Source organism: Cololabis saira, chromosome 19, assembly GCF_033807715.1.
Source record: "Cololabis saira isolate AMF1-May2022 chromosome 19, fColSai1.1, whole genome shotgun sequence".
NCBI classification, from domain to species: Eukaryota; Metazoa; Chordata; class Actinopteri; order Beloniformes; family Belonidae; genus Cololabis; species Cololabis saira.
In genome coordinates this window covers 35,322,989-35,339,743 of record NC_084605.1, presented here as the reverse complement: position 1 = coordinate 35,339,743, position 16,755 = coordinate 35,322,989, and the positions used below count along the sequence as shown (strand labels likewise).

Below are 16,755 nucleotides of genomic sequence, written 5' to 3'. Positions count from 1 at the left end.
CTTTGAGGTCACACCGAGTCCCACGGGGAATCTGGAGAAACAGAACTGCTCACAAAAGGTATGCTTGATATTTACAGCCCTGCGCCCTTTTTTGTTTAAGAAAACACCTGACTGAACGAGAGTGTTGCTCAACGCACGCGCATTCCTAATCTCTGGCTAAGCCGTCGCACTCAGCTGGGCAAAAAAGTGCTGTGCTCGGCACATTTTTTCTACAGTGGCACAACACACACAAATGACTAAATAAATAAGTAAGATGAGAGTGTGTGTGTGTGTGTGTGTGTGTGTGTGTGTGTGTGTGTGTGTGTGTGTGTGTGTGTGTGTGTGTGTGTGTGTGTGTGTGTGTGTGTGTGTGTGTGTGTGTGTGTGTGTGTGTGTGTGTGTGTGTGTGTGTTTGATGATAATTGAGAACTGCTAGCTCAGTATCCTTATGAAATCCTTTTAGTTACACTTGTCTCTTTATATCTAAAGCAGCACAATGTAACTTTCAGCTTTTGTTGAGTTTGGCGGCTCCTTTGGACCAAAGCGGTAGTGCTTTACCAGAAAGAACTACATTTCCCATGAGCACCAGCGCGTACTGCCGGAAAACCCCCGTCCCCGTCGCAGAAACTACTTTTCTGTTTTCAGCGGTCGTTTGCAGGATGGATAGCGAAGAGGTAATGCATCTATTTTTGGCTAAACAATATAATATGACTATGTTGAAAATCACTAAGTTCAACTTGGTTTTTTTCTTAGTGAAGTCTCCCCCGCCCCCCCGTCCTGTTTCAGCCAGATAATGCGCCCCAAACTACAAACTCATACGCTAGTCCAACATACTTACTGACAGAATAAAAAAATACTTTATAACCTGTGAATAACAGAATGACCATTCCTTATATTTTGCAGATCAGCCCTGCACAATTTTACAGCTCTCAGGAAAAATACTAGAACCCAAGACGAATCCCCTGTATGTGAAAACATTCTAATTTTGATTCTTATTGAACATAGAACTCTACATTTACATTTGTATCATAACAATTCTGTCTCTCTTGTCGGACATCCCTCCTCGTCTTTCAGCTCACGCCAGCGAGTGAACGCCGGGACAATGTTTATTCTTGTCCGGGCATTTAGCTTGTTACTCTCCCGCTTTCTTTTTTTCGCCTCCTCCGATAAAACTTGTATTTTCTTGGGTTTTTCCGCTGCTTGGGCCATGATACCAGCTTCTGCTGAGCTCTGCGCTCCACGCCCCGCCCAGCTTTGGTCTCCACTACAAATCGGGAAGGAGGGGGAAGTGACGTATGCCGTAAAGCAGTCAAAGCCGTAAAAATGTGTAGTTTTTTAGTGTGGAAGGGTTCCTACCATGCTCCTCAAAGTTACATAGTGCCAGTGAAGGCGATACAGACCCCTCAGACCATGACAGAGGTTCATTAAACCTGTTGGAAGTTGATGTTCCATCACAATGATGATGATGAAATATTAGATTAAGGTGGGAAAGTTACATATATAATACATATATAATACATATATAATAGTGATGCTTTAAATGAATATTCTGAATGTTGGTGCCTGGTAATAAAAGCTGCAATCTGATAAAAGACAAAGGATATTATGGATAAATTCACCACTTGGTCTTGAATCTGTGCTCAAACAAAAGGCAGCTGCGCCTGTGGACACAGGAAACACTTTTGCTTGATCTACAGTAACAGCACAGCTTATAAAAACCCTTCCAGGCAGGCTTTCAGCTGAAATGATGCCATCTTAAAAGTTATAGAAATTAAGCGACAGGGGGGTATCTAGGGTAACAGTTTGGGCTTTGATTAGTTTTACTTTATTTAATATTAAAGACTTTGAATAACTCACACAGTTTTCAGACTATTTTTGTATTGAATTTTGATCTTCATATGGCTACATTGTGTACTTTTAGTCCCAATCCAACAGTAACTAATCCCAGAAATCACAACTTTCATCTTCAAAACTGCATATATTGACATTTTTGCCACCAAAAAAAAAAAAAAAAAAAATCCTACAACCTTAAATTTGCCTTGGGTATGACTTTACAACATTGTCCTAATTCAGGGAATGGAAGATCATAGAAATATGCTAAGCCATCTCCATCCATGTGCCCACCCACCAGGCACTTGTTCCTACTTCTCTTGTGAAACATTAACATTTGCATCTTATAGAAGACACATCCACAAAAGACTTGCATGGACATGGGCAGTAAAGTATCCCAGAATGCATCTCACAACGATGGGTGGAAGTAATGGCAGAGGAGAAAGGAATAACTTGGCTGTTGTATGGGAAAGTAATTTTATGCTGTTTTAATGGTAAAATGTAGTCCTTTTAGCATCACTTTTTTTGTTTATCAAGTTAAAGCCTGTTTGAAAGTGTTCCTTCAATGTTGAGTTTGTTTCATTTCACCCCTAACCAAACTCTATTTATATCACAGCTGAAATACAAAAGCATTAAACCCATGACAAAACACAGTAGGAAACACTTGAGCCTGAGGAGTCCACGGTCTATTTTGAGTTTCATTAATGTTCAGGGTTTCTTTTATGTTCAACTAAAGTGATTGAAACATGATGACATCAAGTATATGGATGTCCCAAAGGCAAAAATGTTGAATTGCATGCTCCCATTTAACAAAGTACATTCTATCAAGTCGTACATGCCAAGTACGAACTACCAAGTTTACCACGCCATACAAGCCTATGTGTACTTGGTATTGAGAAACAGCGAATCTTCTATACTGTGGAAGTTCAATTTCTCAGTAATTCATCCATACATGTTTGTACCAGAAAATGAAGGAAGAAGAGTTAATTAAAGCTGCAAGCAGCGATGAACGGGCCCTCGCACCCATGTGCACGTTCAGGCTGCAGTGGAAGCTTGTATGACTTGATGTAGATTCTTCAGGCCTGGACATTTAGCGGATGACACTACCCACGACTCTCTATATCAAACCATTCAAAAGTTATGGCAGAAAGTAGGGACTATCAAATATGGAACAATCAGATGAGGGGGGGGGGGTTAGCGCTTTTTGGCTTCTATCGTCGCCACGGTAACGCTTTTGAAAGAGAAAAGTAATGCACATCATTGCAGGATCTAGACGCACATTTTGATGTATAACGCACCTGGGTGCACGTTACGGTTCGGGCCGTATTAATGGCCAAAGGAATGGCATAAATTGCGCCAAAATTACACAATTAATTCAAAATGGCCGACTTCCTGTTGGGTTTCGGACATGGCACCAAGAGACTTTTCTTTAAGTTGTGACATGATACAGGTGTGTACCGATTTTTGTGCATGTACGTCAAACCGTATTGTGGGGCTTGAGGCACAAAGTTTTCTAGGGGGCGCTGTTGAGCCATTAGGCCACGCCCATTAATGCAAACCATTAAATATCAAACTTTTCGCCAGGCCTGGCTTGCGTGCAAGATTTGGTGACTTTTGGGGCACGTTTAGGGGGAAAAAAGGCCCTCATTTGGTCGAAAGGAAAACGAGGGAAAAAAATAAATAAAAAATTCCTACAGATACAATAGGGCTTTCGCACTGTAAGTGCTCGGACCCTAATAATACGTCAGCGATATTCCAATGTAACAGTTATACTGCAGATTAAATGAGCTTTTGACTTGACAACATCATCAGCTGGTAGTGGGAAGCTACTGTTAGAAAAAATGTCTTCTCAGCTTTTGCAGCCCACATTCTGAAAACCAAATAACTAATAATGACCAGAGCTGCCGAGTCATGCACAGTGAATGCAAACTCATGCTTTTTACTAAAGTGGGAAACCCACTTTTACTCGATTCATTTTCTGCACGACAAAAGAGTAGGTGTCAGGGAAGTGGGTTTGGCAGGTGGGCGGCTGCAGCTCCATGTGCCAGAAGACTCACTGCTTCAGTAGCGAGAAAACATACAAAAAGAGAAAACTGGGCGCCCAATCCTGCACACAGGGTCTCCCAGATAAATGTTTGGAACGGGGGCGGATTTTATAGTTAGCTTAGTGGCAAATCTTTGGTCAAATTTGCAAAGTAGAAGTCCAGAAATTAGGAGTGCAGACCTGTGTCTTACCCAGTACTCGAGTTGTAAAAAAAAAAACAGCTGCAGAAATACTGCAGGAATGACATAGCAGCAGTTAAATGCAGCCTTCTGTAAGCTTTAAATATCCACTGGGCTTACATCAAATACATCAAAACACAACAATAAAAAACACTTTTCTGAACTTATCAATATGACTCTGTCCTTCACAGGATAAGTAAAATGGATCACTGCAAAAACTCACAATCTTAACAAGAATATTTGTCTTATTTCTAGTTAAAATGTCTCATTTTAGTAAAAAAATCTCATTACACTTAAAACAAGACTCATCACTGGAAAAAACAACCATTTTCACCTGTTTCAAGTAGATTTTCATTTAAAATAAGTAGAAAAATCTGCCAGTGGAACAAGATTTTTTTGCTTGTAATGAGGAGATAAATCTTATCCCACTGGCAGATTTTCCTACTTATTTCAAGTGAAAATTTACTTGAAACAGGTGAAAATTGTCAAATAAGTTATTTTTCTGGTGATGACTCTAAATGTTGAAATAGCAGTAAAACCACATTCATTGATGAAATGACATAAGGGATGGAAAGGAGGGATGGCAGTTTTACAGGGGGGATGATTTGGACCGTTTTTATTTCAGGGGGGGATGCCGTCCCCCCCCCATCCCCCCTCAATTCCAGTACTGGTCTTACCCATCATTGTTATTGGGACACTGCAATGTCATCAGTAAACATTTTTCGACACTGAGGGCTGAGTGAATCTGACTGTCAAATCTTCAATATTAACAGCAACAGCAGAACACCCAAGCAGCTTTTCTTACTTGTTCCTGCCATCGATCACAGCGCATTCAAATTAGCCTTAAAGCTCCACCCTATCAGTCCATGCTGATAAAAAGCAGAAATCCCCAGCACTGACGCCTGACTTTCCTCAGGATGTCTTGCAACACGTAAAGAAAAAGTGTGAGTGTGTTAAATGGCATGCTAAAAACTAGATTGGCATGAGAATGAAAGTTCAGAAGAATCTCTTCAAAATTCTTTAATAGTTAGTAAGAAGTATGAATGTTTTCATTCCGTGTGACACATTGGGACAACTGAAAGTTGCATTACTCGTTCATTGACGTTTAAAAGTGCATACCTTGATGGCAACAGTGGCAGGTGTCTTGCAACAGGTACAATATTTCTTAATGTTTGTTCACCTTCTCCCCCACAGTTCTTTACTCTGTACACTATTGCCTAAGCACAGCATGTAACTGAATGAATGTCTCTTTGTTAAACATGATGCATGTGTGGATTCATGTAATATGTGTGTTGTAAATAAACACTTACTGCATGAGGGCGAGCTCAGTCAGTTCTTACAATTTAAGTCATTTCAAACATTAGTAATCCTTCACCTTAACCCTGGTACTGTCTTCAGGTCAAAATGACCTCATTCTCCTGTTCCTTCTTTCCTCCTGCTCTCTCCTTCCTTCTTCCCTTCCTCTTTTCTCCCTTCCTTCCTTCCTTCCTTCTTCCCTTCCTCTTTTCTCCCTTCCTTCCTTCCTTCCTTCTTCCCTTCCTCTTTTCTCCCTTCCTTCCTTCCTTCCTTCTTCCCTTCCTCTTTTCTCCCTTCCTTCCTTCCTTCCTTCTTCCCTTCCTCTTTTCTCCCTTCCTTCCTTCCTTCCTTCCTTCCTTCCTCCTGCTCTCTCCTTCCTTCTTCCATTCCTCTTTTCTCCCTCCCTCCCTTCCTTCCTTCCTCCTGCTCTCTCCTTCCTTCTTCCCTTCCTCTTTTCTCCCTCCCTTCCTTCCTTCCTCCCTTCCTCCCTTCCTTCCTTCCTTCCTTCCTTCCTTCCTTCCTTCCTTCCTTCCTTCCTTCCTTCCTTCCTTCCTTCCTTCCTTCCTTCCTTCCTTCCTTCCTTCCTTCCTTCCTTCCTTCCTTCCCATCTTCCCTTCCTTTTTCCCTTCCTTCCTTCCTTCGTTTCTCCCTTCCTTCCTTGTTTTCTCTCTCCCTCCCTCCCTCCCTTCCTTCCTTCCTTCCTTCTTTTCTTCCTTCCTTCCTTCCTTCCTTCTTTTCTCCCTTCCTTCCTTCTTTCCTCCCCTCTTCTCTTCCTCCTTCCTTGACCCAAAGACAGCACAAGGGTTAACTGAGTTTGGATCATTCAACTTGGTCCTATCAAGAATTTTGTTGTATTTGAGTTTTTTTTTTAATTATTATTATTATTAGCTCAAGGCAATAATGTGGAAAATCAATCACTAAACCTAACTCACATGACAACGTCTGGCACTGAGCACGGATATTTGATCTGGACGCACAACCTTCCAAACAAGCACTAATTGGGAACCACAATCTGGGTTTGTTTGCAGGAGTTATTACATGAGCTCTTAAATAACCTGCCCGGATCTTTAAACCAGCAAAGAGTTTAATCTGAAAAGAGCAAACAAGAATTTGTGTACGCCAAAGGCTGCATTTTAATTGCATTGCTTCGGACAGCCTAGTTAATGCTTACGAGAAAGAATCCAAGCTGATGCCAAAGCGAGGCACCATCCATAAAGCAGCAGCAGCAGAGCTACTTTAAGTTATAACACAAGCCTTGCTCCAATTTGTTCCAGAAACATCTATTTCACTATCACAAAGTCATTCATAAATGGAGTAGTCAGAAACTTGGTTTGGTATAAACTTCCACCACAGCCAAGTCTCATATTTCAATGCCTCCCCTGAATAAACAAGATGTTGATTAAAGGCACTAATTTGATCAAAATACTGTGTTGAAGGCTGCTTCATTTCACTATTGTACTTAACTTCTCAAGCCGAAAGGAAAAATAACTAATTGTAAAGTGTATGGGTACATATGAGTGGGCTTTATTATCTTAAGACCAAGTTGATAAGCTCCCCTATTCTCTGTCTTTCAGTCTTACCAGAAAGGATATGATTCATATCATAGAGACTGTTGTTTTAATGGATCAAAAAAATACCACTTTGTGTTCTGGTGAAGGGGGTGGGAATTATGTTTAGCTTTTTCAAGCTATAAAAAGGTATAATATTCCATAGAGACAAGGTCACAGTTACAAAAAGTGATGATATGCATAGTGCACATAATCTTTCAAGTAATTCCTATAATACATTATGAAAGTGAGGTTTGTTTCCAAAACGAAATGCTGACAGAATTTAAAGCTTAAAGGTCAATTTACACTCGACGCAGAAGGCGGAGCCTTTCATTCGTTTCCTGCTTAGTTTACTCACGTCATTTAGTGCGTTTTCAGGGCCTTCGCAGATTTGTCGCTGGATGCAGCATACAGAGAAATACCAGCGGAAACCACAGGGGGCAGTGGTGAGCAGTACAGCTTACATGCAACCAGCAAAAGGATCAAGCCAGAGAAGAAGATGAATTTGCAGTTTCTATTCATCTTCATTGAACAGACCACCGCCGTCTACTGCGCTGCCCCTTTTTGAGTCTCTTTCTAAGAGCATGCATTATCATGATCTCCTGCACCGTCGCCATGTTTGCTGACACTGATTCTTATTTGTCTTCTTCTTCTTCTTCTTCAGGTGTTTTTGGGCAGTTGCAAACACTTTGTAGTTGAACATTTCCACCACCAACCGGTGACTGAAACTGACTCAAAACACGGAAATGAACTCTGAACTCAGCACTGCCCACTAGGGGATGAGTAAGGGATAATGCCCGACGGGGTGTACATTATCATAAATATATGGACGACGCGGGGGCGTGAACCGTCCGACGCGAAGCCACGGCCCCCCTACAAATTTGCTGGCCACCCCACTTGCCTCAATTAAAAAAAAAAAAAACACTTGCCGGTCACATAGATTCTATCGTCAGTTATGTGTTTCATCCCAAACCATTTGGGCCAAAAGCATATCAGTAAGTGTTTCTTTAAGTATTTCTGAGCCTGTATACTGCAACAGTAGGACTGTCTCAGAAAATTGGAATATTGTGATTTTCTGTAATGCAATTACAAAAACAAAAATGTCATACATTCTGGATTGATTACAAATCAACTGAAATATTGCAAGCCTTTTATTATTTTAATATTGCTGATCATGGTTTACAGCTTAAGAAAACTCAAATATCAGATCTCAAAAAATTTGAATATTCTGGGAATCTTAATCTTAAACTGTAAACCATAATCAGCAATATTAAAATAATAAAAGGCTTGCAATATTTCAGTTGATTTGTAATGAATCCAGAATGTATGACATTTTTGTTTTTTTAATTGCATTACAGAAAAAAAATAACTTTATCACAATATTCTAATTTTCTGAGACAGTCCTGTATAATAAAATCCTGTAATGATGGCTTTTAGTTTTGGTTCCACCCCAAGAATTTAAGTGGCCCCATCTGGCCCCCCCTATGAAAAATTTTTGGAGGCGCCCCTGCCTTATACAATGGACACAGTGTTGACTATTTTCTTGTCTCTCCTCTTCTGCATCCCAGTCATCAAAATTGTTAAATTCACCAAATAAATCAAAAGAAATGACAAAATCACTCATGTCGCCGTCCTGCAGTAGCCGGCTCTTCTTCTCTGGATCTCTGTTACCGTGGTTACCACCTGGCAGTTGATCCAGCGCAATGATATTAAAGTTACCAGGCAATTTGACCAAACTTGTTTTCTAGGTGGAGGTTATCACTTTTAACCTCCACCTGCCAGCCAATCAGAATGGAGTATTCACACAGACCGTGGTATAAACAGACTTAACCAACGCAACATTAAAAAAATGCATAAAAGTATGAAGGCAGTGACATATGACATTTACCTATGTAAGGGACCATAAATGAGCCTTAAAGGGGGACTTCTTTCAGATATGTTAAGAGAACAAACAAAAGCCAAACAGCTCAATAAGAAAAAATATAAGAAAATGGGAATTTAAATCTATTTAAATAACAACAGAATACTGACATTTAACATCTGTGACTTAAGTTACAGCTGCAGTTCTTTTTTTGCTCCTAACAAACTCCCAGGGGCCGTTTCAAGACTATGGGGAGAACAGTGTGCGACAGACACCACGAGACACTTTTATTCACTTTCCCATCATAAACAATCCTGGATTAGAGCTGAAAACATTGCTGTTTGTCTACTTATGACAAGACAAGATATTGAGGGGAAACAGGAAAAAACAGAATGTCCCTTGAGAGAAAAATACATCCCTGTTCCTTAAAAGTGCTTGCATGAACAGTTAGTAGAATAAGACGTGTTTACAGGCATCCATCTTTCAACCTTTACTGCTTGTTGTAAAGTAGTTAGCTGGTCATTTACAGCTCACACCGACATCACTGTGCGTTAAATAAAAGGACTGAGCTGGGCTCTGATTGGTAGATTCAGCCAACCGGAACAATGAAATGCTTCAGAAGAATGTTTCATCCTTACTGTTAAACCAGTCAGGTGGAATGAAACATTTCTTATTGCTGATATGCAGCATAATGGAGCAACAGTTCTACACAAACAAACAATCAAAAAACCCTGCAGATGCACAGATGAGTAAACCGAGAGTATTAACAGTGTTGACAGGAAACACTGGCAGTTTAGTTGGAATTGCTATTGTTAAATCCAGATAAGGGATACATTTGGAAACATTATACGGTTGAAGGACAAACGGCAGCATAAAAAGCTTTATGAGACGTAAAAAAATCCCAACAAAATGTCCAAAATCATTAAACATAATGGGTACAGCATTATTTTATCTGTTCTCTTTGGTTGAAAGTACTTTATCTACACAACTGGCCCCAAATTCTCTACTCCTGAACTGTCCTCAGAAATAGCTGCATAAAAGTTAGAAGATTTTAACACAGAGGATAAAACATTCAGAATCATTAAAACCACAGTTTTTGTGGTTGCGTCGAGGATCAGAGGCAAAAAATATTGAATACTGAGTTTTATATACACTTAGTAGTTATATTCAAATTAATATTAAACACTCAAAACAACAAGAGAAAAATATTTTTCTTCCTTGCTCTGTTTTTTCCGTTTCAAACAGCCCTCACATTTCTCACATTTATCCCCTGGTAGATTTTCTCTTTTTTCCACTGTAAAAATCTCTTTTTCTGCTAGAGCTTTGCCCCTCACCTACTCCTTGGTGAGGGTTGTTAGCGATGCTCATACAATCCTGTGTTCTTTGGCTGGTTTCATTAGTTGTAGCAACAAACACACACAAGTCCACAGGATTCCTCCAGAAAAGTCCTGGGCATGATCACTGCAGCGTCAGCTCTAAACGGCAGATACATGAGGCCTGCAGAGGATAAATTCTGTGTGTAGACACATGTTTTTAAAGTTGTTCAGCAAACATTACTTTCTTCTTTAACACTGTATCTATACTCTCATGCTCCACCTATTCACATGTAGTCAAAAGTGCAGAGGAATACAAGTATTGTGTTTTGTTTTTGTTAACTGCGTTTCTAACTGCATGACTTCTCCTGGATTGAATGGAATTACTTCCTCCCATTTTCTGGTTTTCTCTTTTATGATCCTGATGAACATTCTGCCACAGCTTTTCCTCATTCAATGCTGCCGAGTGTTGTCAGAGTTTCTTTGGTGACCCCTCACTGGAGGAACTTGGGTTGTGTTTTTACAAGGGAACTGCTGGCAGCTCCTCCGTTTTCAATAGACTCATTATTAACGCAGCTCTCCCTGGACTTTACACAGCCTGTATTTCTATGACCGCAAAGGATTCATAAAAACACTGTGGCAAACTCAAAAACCACACTGCAGCAGGCACATAAGTGTTAAGTGCGTGTGTTTTTATGGTGCGAGTTGACAAGCCTCCTCCACACACCAGACATTATACAGAACACGTCTCTGTTGTGGCGACACATGAACCAAGACGAGTACATATCTATTTATTCTATACCAGGGATTGGCAACCAAAAATGTTGAAAGAGCCATATTGGACCAAAAACACAAAAAACAAATATGTCTGGAGCCGCAAAAAAAGGAGTCTTGTATCAGCCTTAGAATGAAGGCAAATGGCGAAAGGCGAAGTGTCGAGAAAAAAGTTGAAATGTTGAGAAAAAAGTCGAAATGTCGAGAAAAAGGTCGAAATGTCGAGAAAAAGGTCGAAATGTCAAGATTAATGTTGAAGTATAATCTCCAGAAAAAAGTCGAAATGTTGAGAAAAAAGTTGAAATGTCGAGAAAAAAGTCGAAATGTCGAGAAAAAGGTTGAAATGTCAAGATTAATGTTGAAGTATAATCTCCAGAAAAAAGTCGAAATGTTGAGAAAAAAATCCAAATGTCGAGAAAAAAGTCGAAATGTCGAGAAAAAAGTCGAAATGTCGAGATTAATGTTGAAGTACAATTTCGAGAAAAAAGTTGAAATGTCAAGAAATAAGTCGAAATGTCGAGATTAAAAAGGAAAGGAAAAGGGAAGAAAAAAAGGAAAAAAGAAGAAAAAAAGAAAAAAGAAAAAAAAGAGAAAAAAAGAAAAAAAGGAAAAAAAGGTCAAACATTTTTGAAAAAGCTCCAGGAGCCACTAGGGCGGCGCTAAAGAGCTGCATGCGGCTCTAGAGCCGCGGTTTGCCGACCCCTGCTCTATACCCACACCACAACAGTGCATATTCAAAATAAAATGTACTGTTACACCAACCCTCATGTGCCTTCTTATTCCCTCCTCTACTTCCAATTCCCATGAGGACCTGATTTATATCTTTATATCCACTAACTGGTTTTCACAAATTAAATTCAGGCTCTAACCCGTTATTCTATCGAGCAGTACAGTAACAAGCCAAGTGTTACGATTACCCTGCACAGCCTGCAATAACTTGCTGTTTTTTCCCCTCAAAGCACTGGGTTTCAGTCTGTGTGTTTTGCGTTTCTACAGGAAGAAGATAACAAAAAAAAACAAGAAGAAAGCATCCTGTGTGATGCAGTTAATTCTCCACACGTCAGAAGCCTGAGGACTAAAAGGCACGGTTTATTACTTACTGCCTAGGTAAGGAAAAGCAGTATATTCTTTAAACTGTGGCTGAAAGGGCTCCAAAGGCTGGAGAGCTCCCGTAACAGGCTTCCATTATTGTAAAAAAGAAAGAAGAAAAAAAAAAAAGTCCTGCTTGGAAACTTGAGTACAGCTCTCTAGTATAGTGAGTTTTTCTCCGTCTCTTGTCATCTATCTTCTCCTTCTTCCTAACTCACCCACTGTCACATTTCTATGGATGTAAATTTAATGCAGACTCTAAATCAGTATGGAACACGTACACACGCACAAACACACACACACACGTACACGCGCACAACACACACACACACGCGCGCGCACACACGCACACACACACGCACACAAGGCTCAGTCATTCAGTCTGTCAGTAATATGGTAGCGTAACTAACACAGAATAAAACATTTTTCCACAGGAGGGGCCTACCCTGAACAAAGAGCCTGTGTTTAAGAGTGTGTGTGTGTGTGTGTGTGTGTGTGTGTGTGTGTGTGTGTGTGTGTGTGTTTGTGTGTTTAAGTGTGTGTGTGTGTGTGTGTGTGTGTGTGTGTTTAAGTGTGTGTGTGTGTGTGTGTGTGTGTGTGTGTGTGTTTAAGTGTGTGTGTGTGTGTGTGTGTGTGTGTGTGTGTGTGTGTGTGTGTGTGTGTGTGTGTGTGTGTGTAGGGTTGTGCATATTCATGCATTTGTGTTCGGCTATTTACGTATTCCTCGTATAAATTATTAATCTTACATAACTTTTCAACACAAACAGACAATCACAAGCCAAGAACAATTTTCTTCCACTGGACAAAGAATTAATCAAAATACTCTTGTGCTGCTGCAGTGAGTACTGCGTTTTTGTCCAAACACAGTACATAGTACATAAAAACTCAATGCCATGACATTTGAAAATACAACAATATGGTGTTGGGGCTTATTAAAGACATTTTTGCTGCTTTTGCACTAAAAAAATCATGTGTGTTTACTTGAGTGAAGCAGAGCCTTGGACTGTTTTCTCCTGCTCTTTGTGACTTTTGTGACAGCCTTGCAAATAGGAAAACAAAATTACAATTCAGAGCAGGGTTTGGGTGGTATTTCAAGTCCCCAGAATGCTCTGAAATTCAATTTTTGAGCAAGACTATTAATCTTATAATTCAATTTTCTTGAATATCTATTAAGAATGCATCAGCCACCAATATATTAAATATCCCAGTTAAAGACTGAATAGTTCAAACTGTAACAACAATGATAAATCCATTACAAATGGACATTAATAACCCTTATCTTAAGGTAGTTATGAAAGGCATTTATTCATTGCTTTATTACTATAAGCCAGTTTTGGAGAATGCTTTTTTTGTTTAAATTTTCTAAAATAAAAAAAAGTTAAGTGAGAAAACAACAAAAATCAGTCTTTTTACATGTGTTAAATGAGCTTTAAATCAAATAAAAAATGAAATAAGGTTTAATATTGGACATAAAACGAGACATAAAAGGGGCAGCGCAGTAGACGGTGGTTATCTGTTCAACCATTAAATACGTAGCAGCCTGTGAACGGTAACACTTTGGTTGTTCCTATGCTAGACAGATATGTGCAGCCTCCGCGTCCAATCAGAGAAACCGTGACACAGTTTTGTCCAGTAACTCATAAGAACCTGGATTACATCATAATTCACCTGAACTCCACCACTCGCTGCCTTGATACTCTGCCAACAGGGCTTTTTTTAAAGTGTTGCACACTATATGGCCTTAGACCTTCTAGACCAGGGGTCGGCAACCCGCGGCTCTAGAGCCGCATGCAGCTCTAGAGCCGCATGCAGCTCTAGAGCCGCATGCAGCTCTTTAGCGCCGCCCTAGTGGCTCCTGGAGCTTTTTCAAAAATGTTTCACCTTTTTTTTTTCCTTTTTTTCTTCTTGTTTTTTTCTTTCTTTTTTCTCTTTTTTTCCTCTTTTTTTGCTTTTTTTAATTTTTTTAGCTTTTTTAATTTTTTCTTCTTTTTTTCTCTTCCTTTTTCCTTTCCTTTTTAATCTCGACATTTCGACTTTTTTCTCAACATTTTGACTTTTTTCTCGACATTTCGACTTTTTTCTCAAGATTGTACTTCAACATTAATCTTGACATTTCGACTTTTTTCTCAACATTTCGACTTTTTTCTCGAAGTGCATAATGAAAAAAAAAATCTTCCCCCAGTTATAACTAATATAGAAACATGCAGCATGTGTTGTCTTCATTCTAAGGCTTATACAAGACATTTAATTTTTTGCTGCTCCAGACATATTTGTTTTTTGTGTTTTTGCTCCAATACGGCTCTTTCTACATTTTGGGTTGCCGACCCCTGATCTAGACATTGTAAATATGTCTCTCCTTTCAGGTATCTTTCCTCAGTGCTTAGAAACAGCCGTCATTCAGCCACTTTTAAAAAAGAACTAGACAGGTCACTTATGAACAGATATGCCTGTATCAAACCTCCTCTTTCTTGGTAAAAATCAAAGAAAAAGTGTTTTTTTTCCAACAGCTGTATAACCTCCTGATACTAAATAACTATTTTGATGTCTTCCGGGCAGATCTCCAGCCACATGACAGCCCTGAGACAGCACTGAGACAGCTCTGGTAAAGGTCCTTAATAACATCCGCTCCAATACAGATAGTGGCAACATTTCAGTCAGAGACTGTTTTGTGGATTTCCCAAGTTTCAATTTTGGGGCTTCTGTTGAACAGCTTTATGCTACCATGTTACCAGCCGTTACTGTGTTCCCATTACTACGCAGATGACAGACAAATCCATACAACAATCTCCCCAGGAGACTGTAATCCAATTCAAACATTGATCGGACACATTGATCAAATTAAAGAGTAGATGTGTCAGAATTTTCTTAAAGTAAGTTAAACAAAGAAGACAAAACAGATATAACAGTTTCTGTAGCAGAGCTAAATATTAAAAGTCAAGCTCTAAGCAGTAAAGCTAAAAACCCATAGCCGAGCCAGAAATCTGGGAGTGGTTCCAGACACAGACCTGAATTTTAACAACCACATTAAGACAGTAGTGCAGTCAGCCTATTATCAACTAAAGAACATATCAAGTATTAAAGGACTGATGTCTCAGCAGGACTTAGAAAAACTTGTCCTCGCTTTTATCTTCAGTAAACTGGACTACTGTAACACTGTTCTCACGGGTTTCCCAAAAAAGAATCCATCAAACAGATGCAGTTAGTTCAGAACGCTGCTGCCCGAGTCCTCACTGAGACCAAGAGAGCAGACCTTATAACTCTTAAACTTAGATCTTAACACTGGCTTCCTGTCTGTCAGAGAATAAGTATAATCTAAAAATGCTGCTGTTGGTTTATAAATCTCTGAATGGTCTCAGACCAAAACACATCTCTGATCTGCTGGTCCATTATGAACCAACCAGAACCCTCAGGTCGTCAGGGTCACACCTACTTTCTGTACCAAACGTGGTGAGGCAGCATTTAGCTTTTTTGCTCCTCACCTGTGGAACAAACTCCCAGAATGCATCAGGGCTGCTGAAACTCCCATTTGCTCTACGTCAAGGTTAAAAAGCTTTTTATTTAGTGCTGCATTTCAGTAATCCACCATAATGCACTGCAACTTTTATTCCTTGCATTTTTTAAACTTATGTCCATCTTTAATTTCTGCTTTTAAACCCTTTTACTGTTTAATGCATCTTTAAAAATCTTTTAATGTAAAGCACTTTGACTTGTTTTGTAGATTAAATGTGCTATACAAATAAACTTGGCTTGCCTTGTGTTATTTGATGATACTGAAACACTGGTACTGTGAACTGCTGCATATGCGTTAGGTGTACGGGTATTCTCTTACCTGCAGCAGCTTCACTCTAACAGAGTGCAGCATCCCTCTGCAGCATCTCAATTCCTCTCCACGCATTAGCATCGGCCATATATCCTTCTTGCTGGGATGCCAGAATCGATGATGAACAACTACTCCCCAGACATCCTCTGAGATGTGTCCTGATGGCAGCGTTCTGACAATCGCTCTGGTCCCAGTACATACCGATTTTGTCACCTTATGGGGAAAGAGTATTTCAAAAATGTGCCCTTTAAATGCTTAAAACTTAAAACAGAGCTGTTCATATACAGGACTGTCTCAGAAAATTAGAATATTGTGATTTTCTGTAATGCAATTACAAAAACAAAAATGTCATACATTCTGGATTCATTACAAATCAACTGAAATATTGCAAGCCTTTTATTATTTTAATATTGCTGATCATGGCTTACAGCTTAAGAAAACTCAAATATCCTATCTCAAAAAATTAGAATATTCTGGGAATCTTAATCTTAAACTGTAAGCCATGATCAGCAATATTAAAATAATAAAAGGCTTGCAATATTTCAGTTGATTTGTAATGAATCCAGAATGTATGACATTTTTTTTTTTTTTTTTTTTTAAATTGCATTACAGAAAATAAAGGACTTTATCACAATATTCTAATTTTCTGGACAGTCCTGTACAGTAGGAGTGACATTTTGACAAATAATACCTTCTGATTATTCTTGAAGAACCGTCTCACCAGGACGGTGGAACGCTCTTTGCGATTCCTAACAAAGTCCACGTTATCCGACAGGACGTCTTCATCACCTTCATCACTGCTGCTGCTCCTGCCGCAGCTTCCCATCCCCGCTGAAGACGACCCCAGGGTTGCTGTCATGGTTTCAAGCGATGCTCGTCGCAAGAATAGTTTCTCCAATGAATATTTATTAACCCGGGGCCTTCTGTTGAGTCTCTCTAAACTAGAGTACCCGTCTTTGAGGTGATGACGAGGGACGTGTCCGTTGTGGTGACGCTGCCGGTTGTGGGGAAGGGGAGAGCCGC

The 16,755-nt window shown here is 39.6% G+C and overlaps 1 protein-coding gene across 2 annotated transcripts in view; it reads right to left on the bottom strand.

Moving 5' to 3' along the window:
• plce1 (phospholipase C, epsilon 1) overlaps nucleotides 1-16,716 on the bottom strand; it is a 113,275-nt gene extending 96,559 nt beyond the window's left edge. For both annotated transcript variants that reach the window (XM_061708665.1, XM_061708667.1), the window contains exons 1-2: nucleotides 16,424-16,716; nucleotides 15,742-15,945 (exon numbers count right to left, since the gene is read on the bottom strand). In XM_061708665.1, the coding sequence (XP_061564649.1) occupies nucleotides 15,742-15,945; nucleotides 16,424-16,591 (372 nt within the window). In that variant the 5' untranslated portion in view covers nucleotides 16,592-16,716. The remainder of the gene's footprint in view (nucleotides 1-15,741; nucleotides 15,946-16,423) is intronic.
• Between the last annotated feature and the right edge of the window lie 39 nt (nucleotides 16,717-16,755).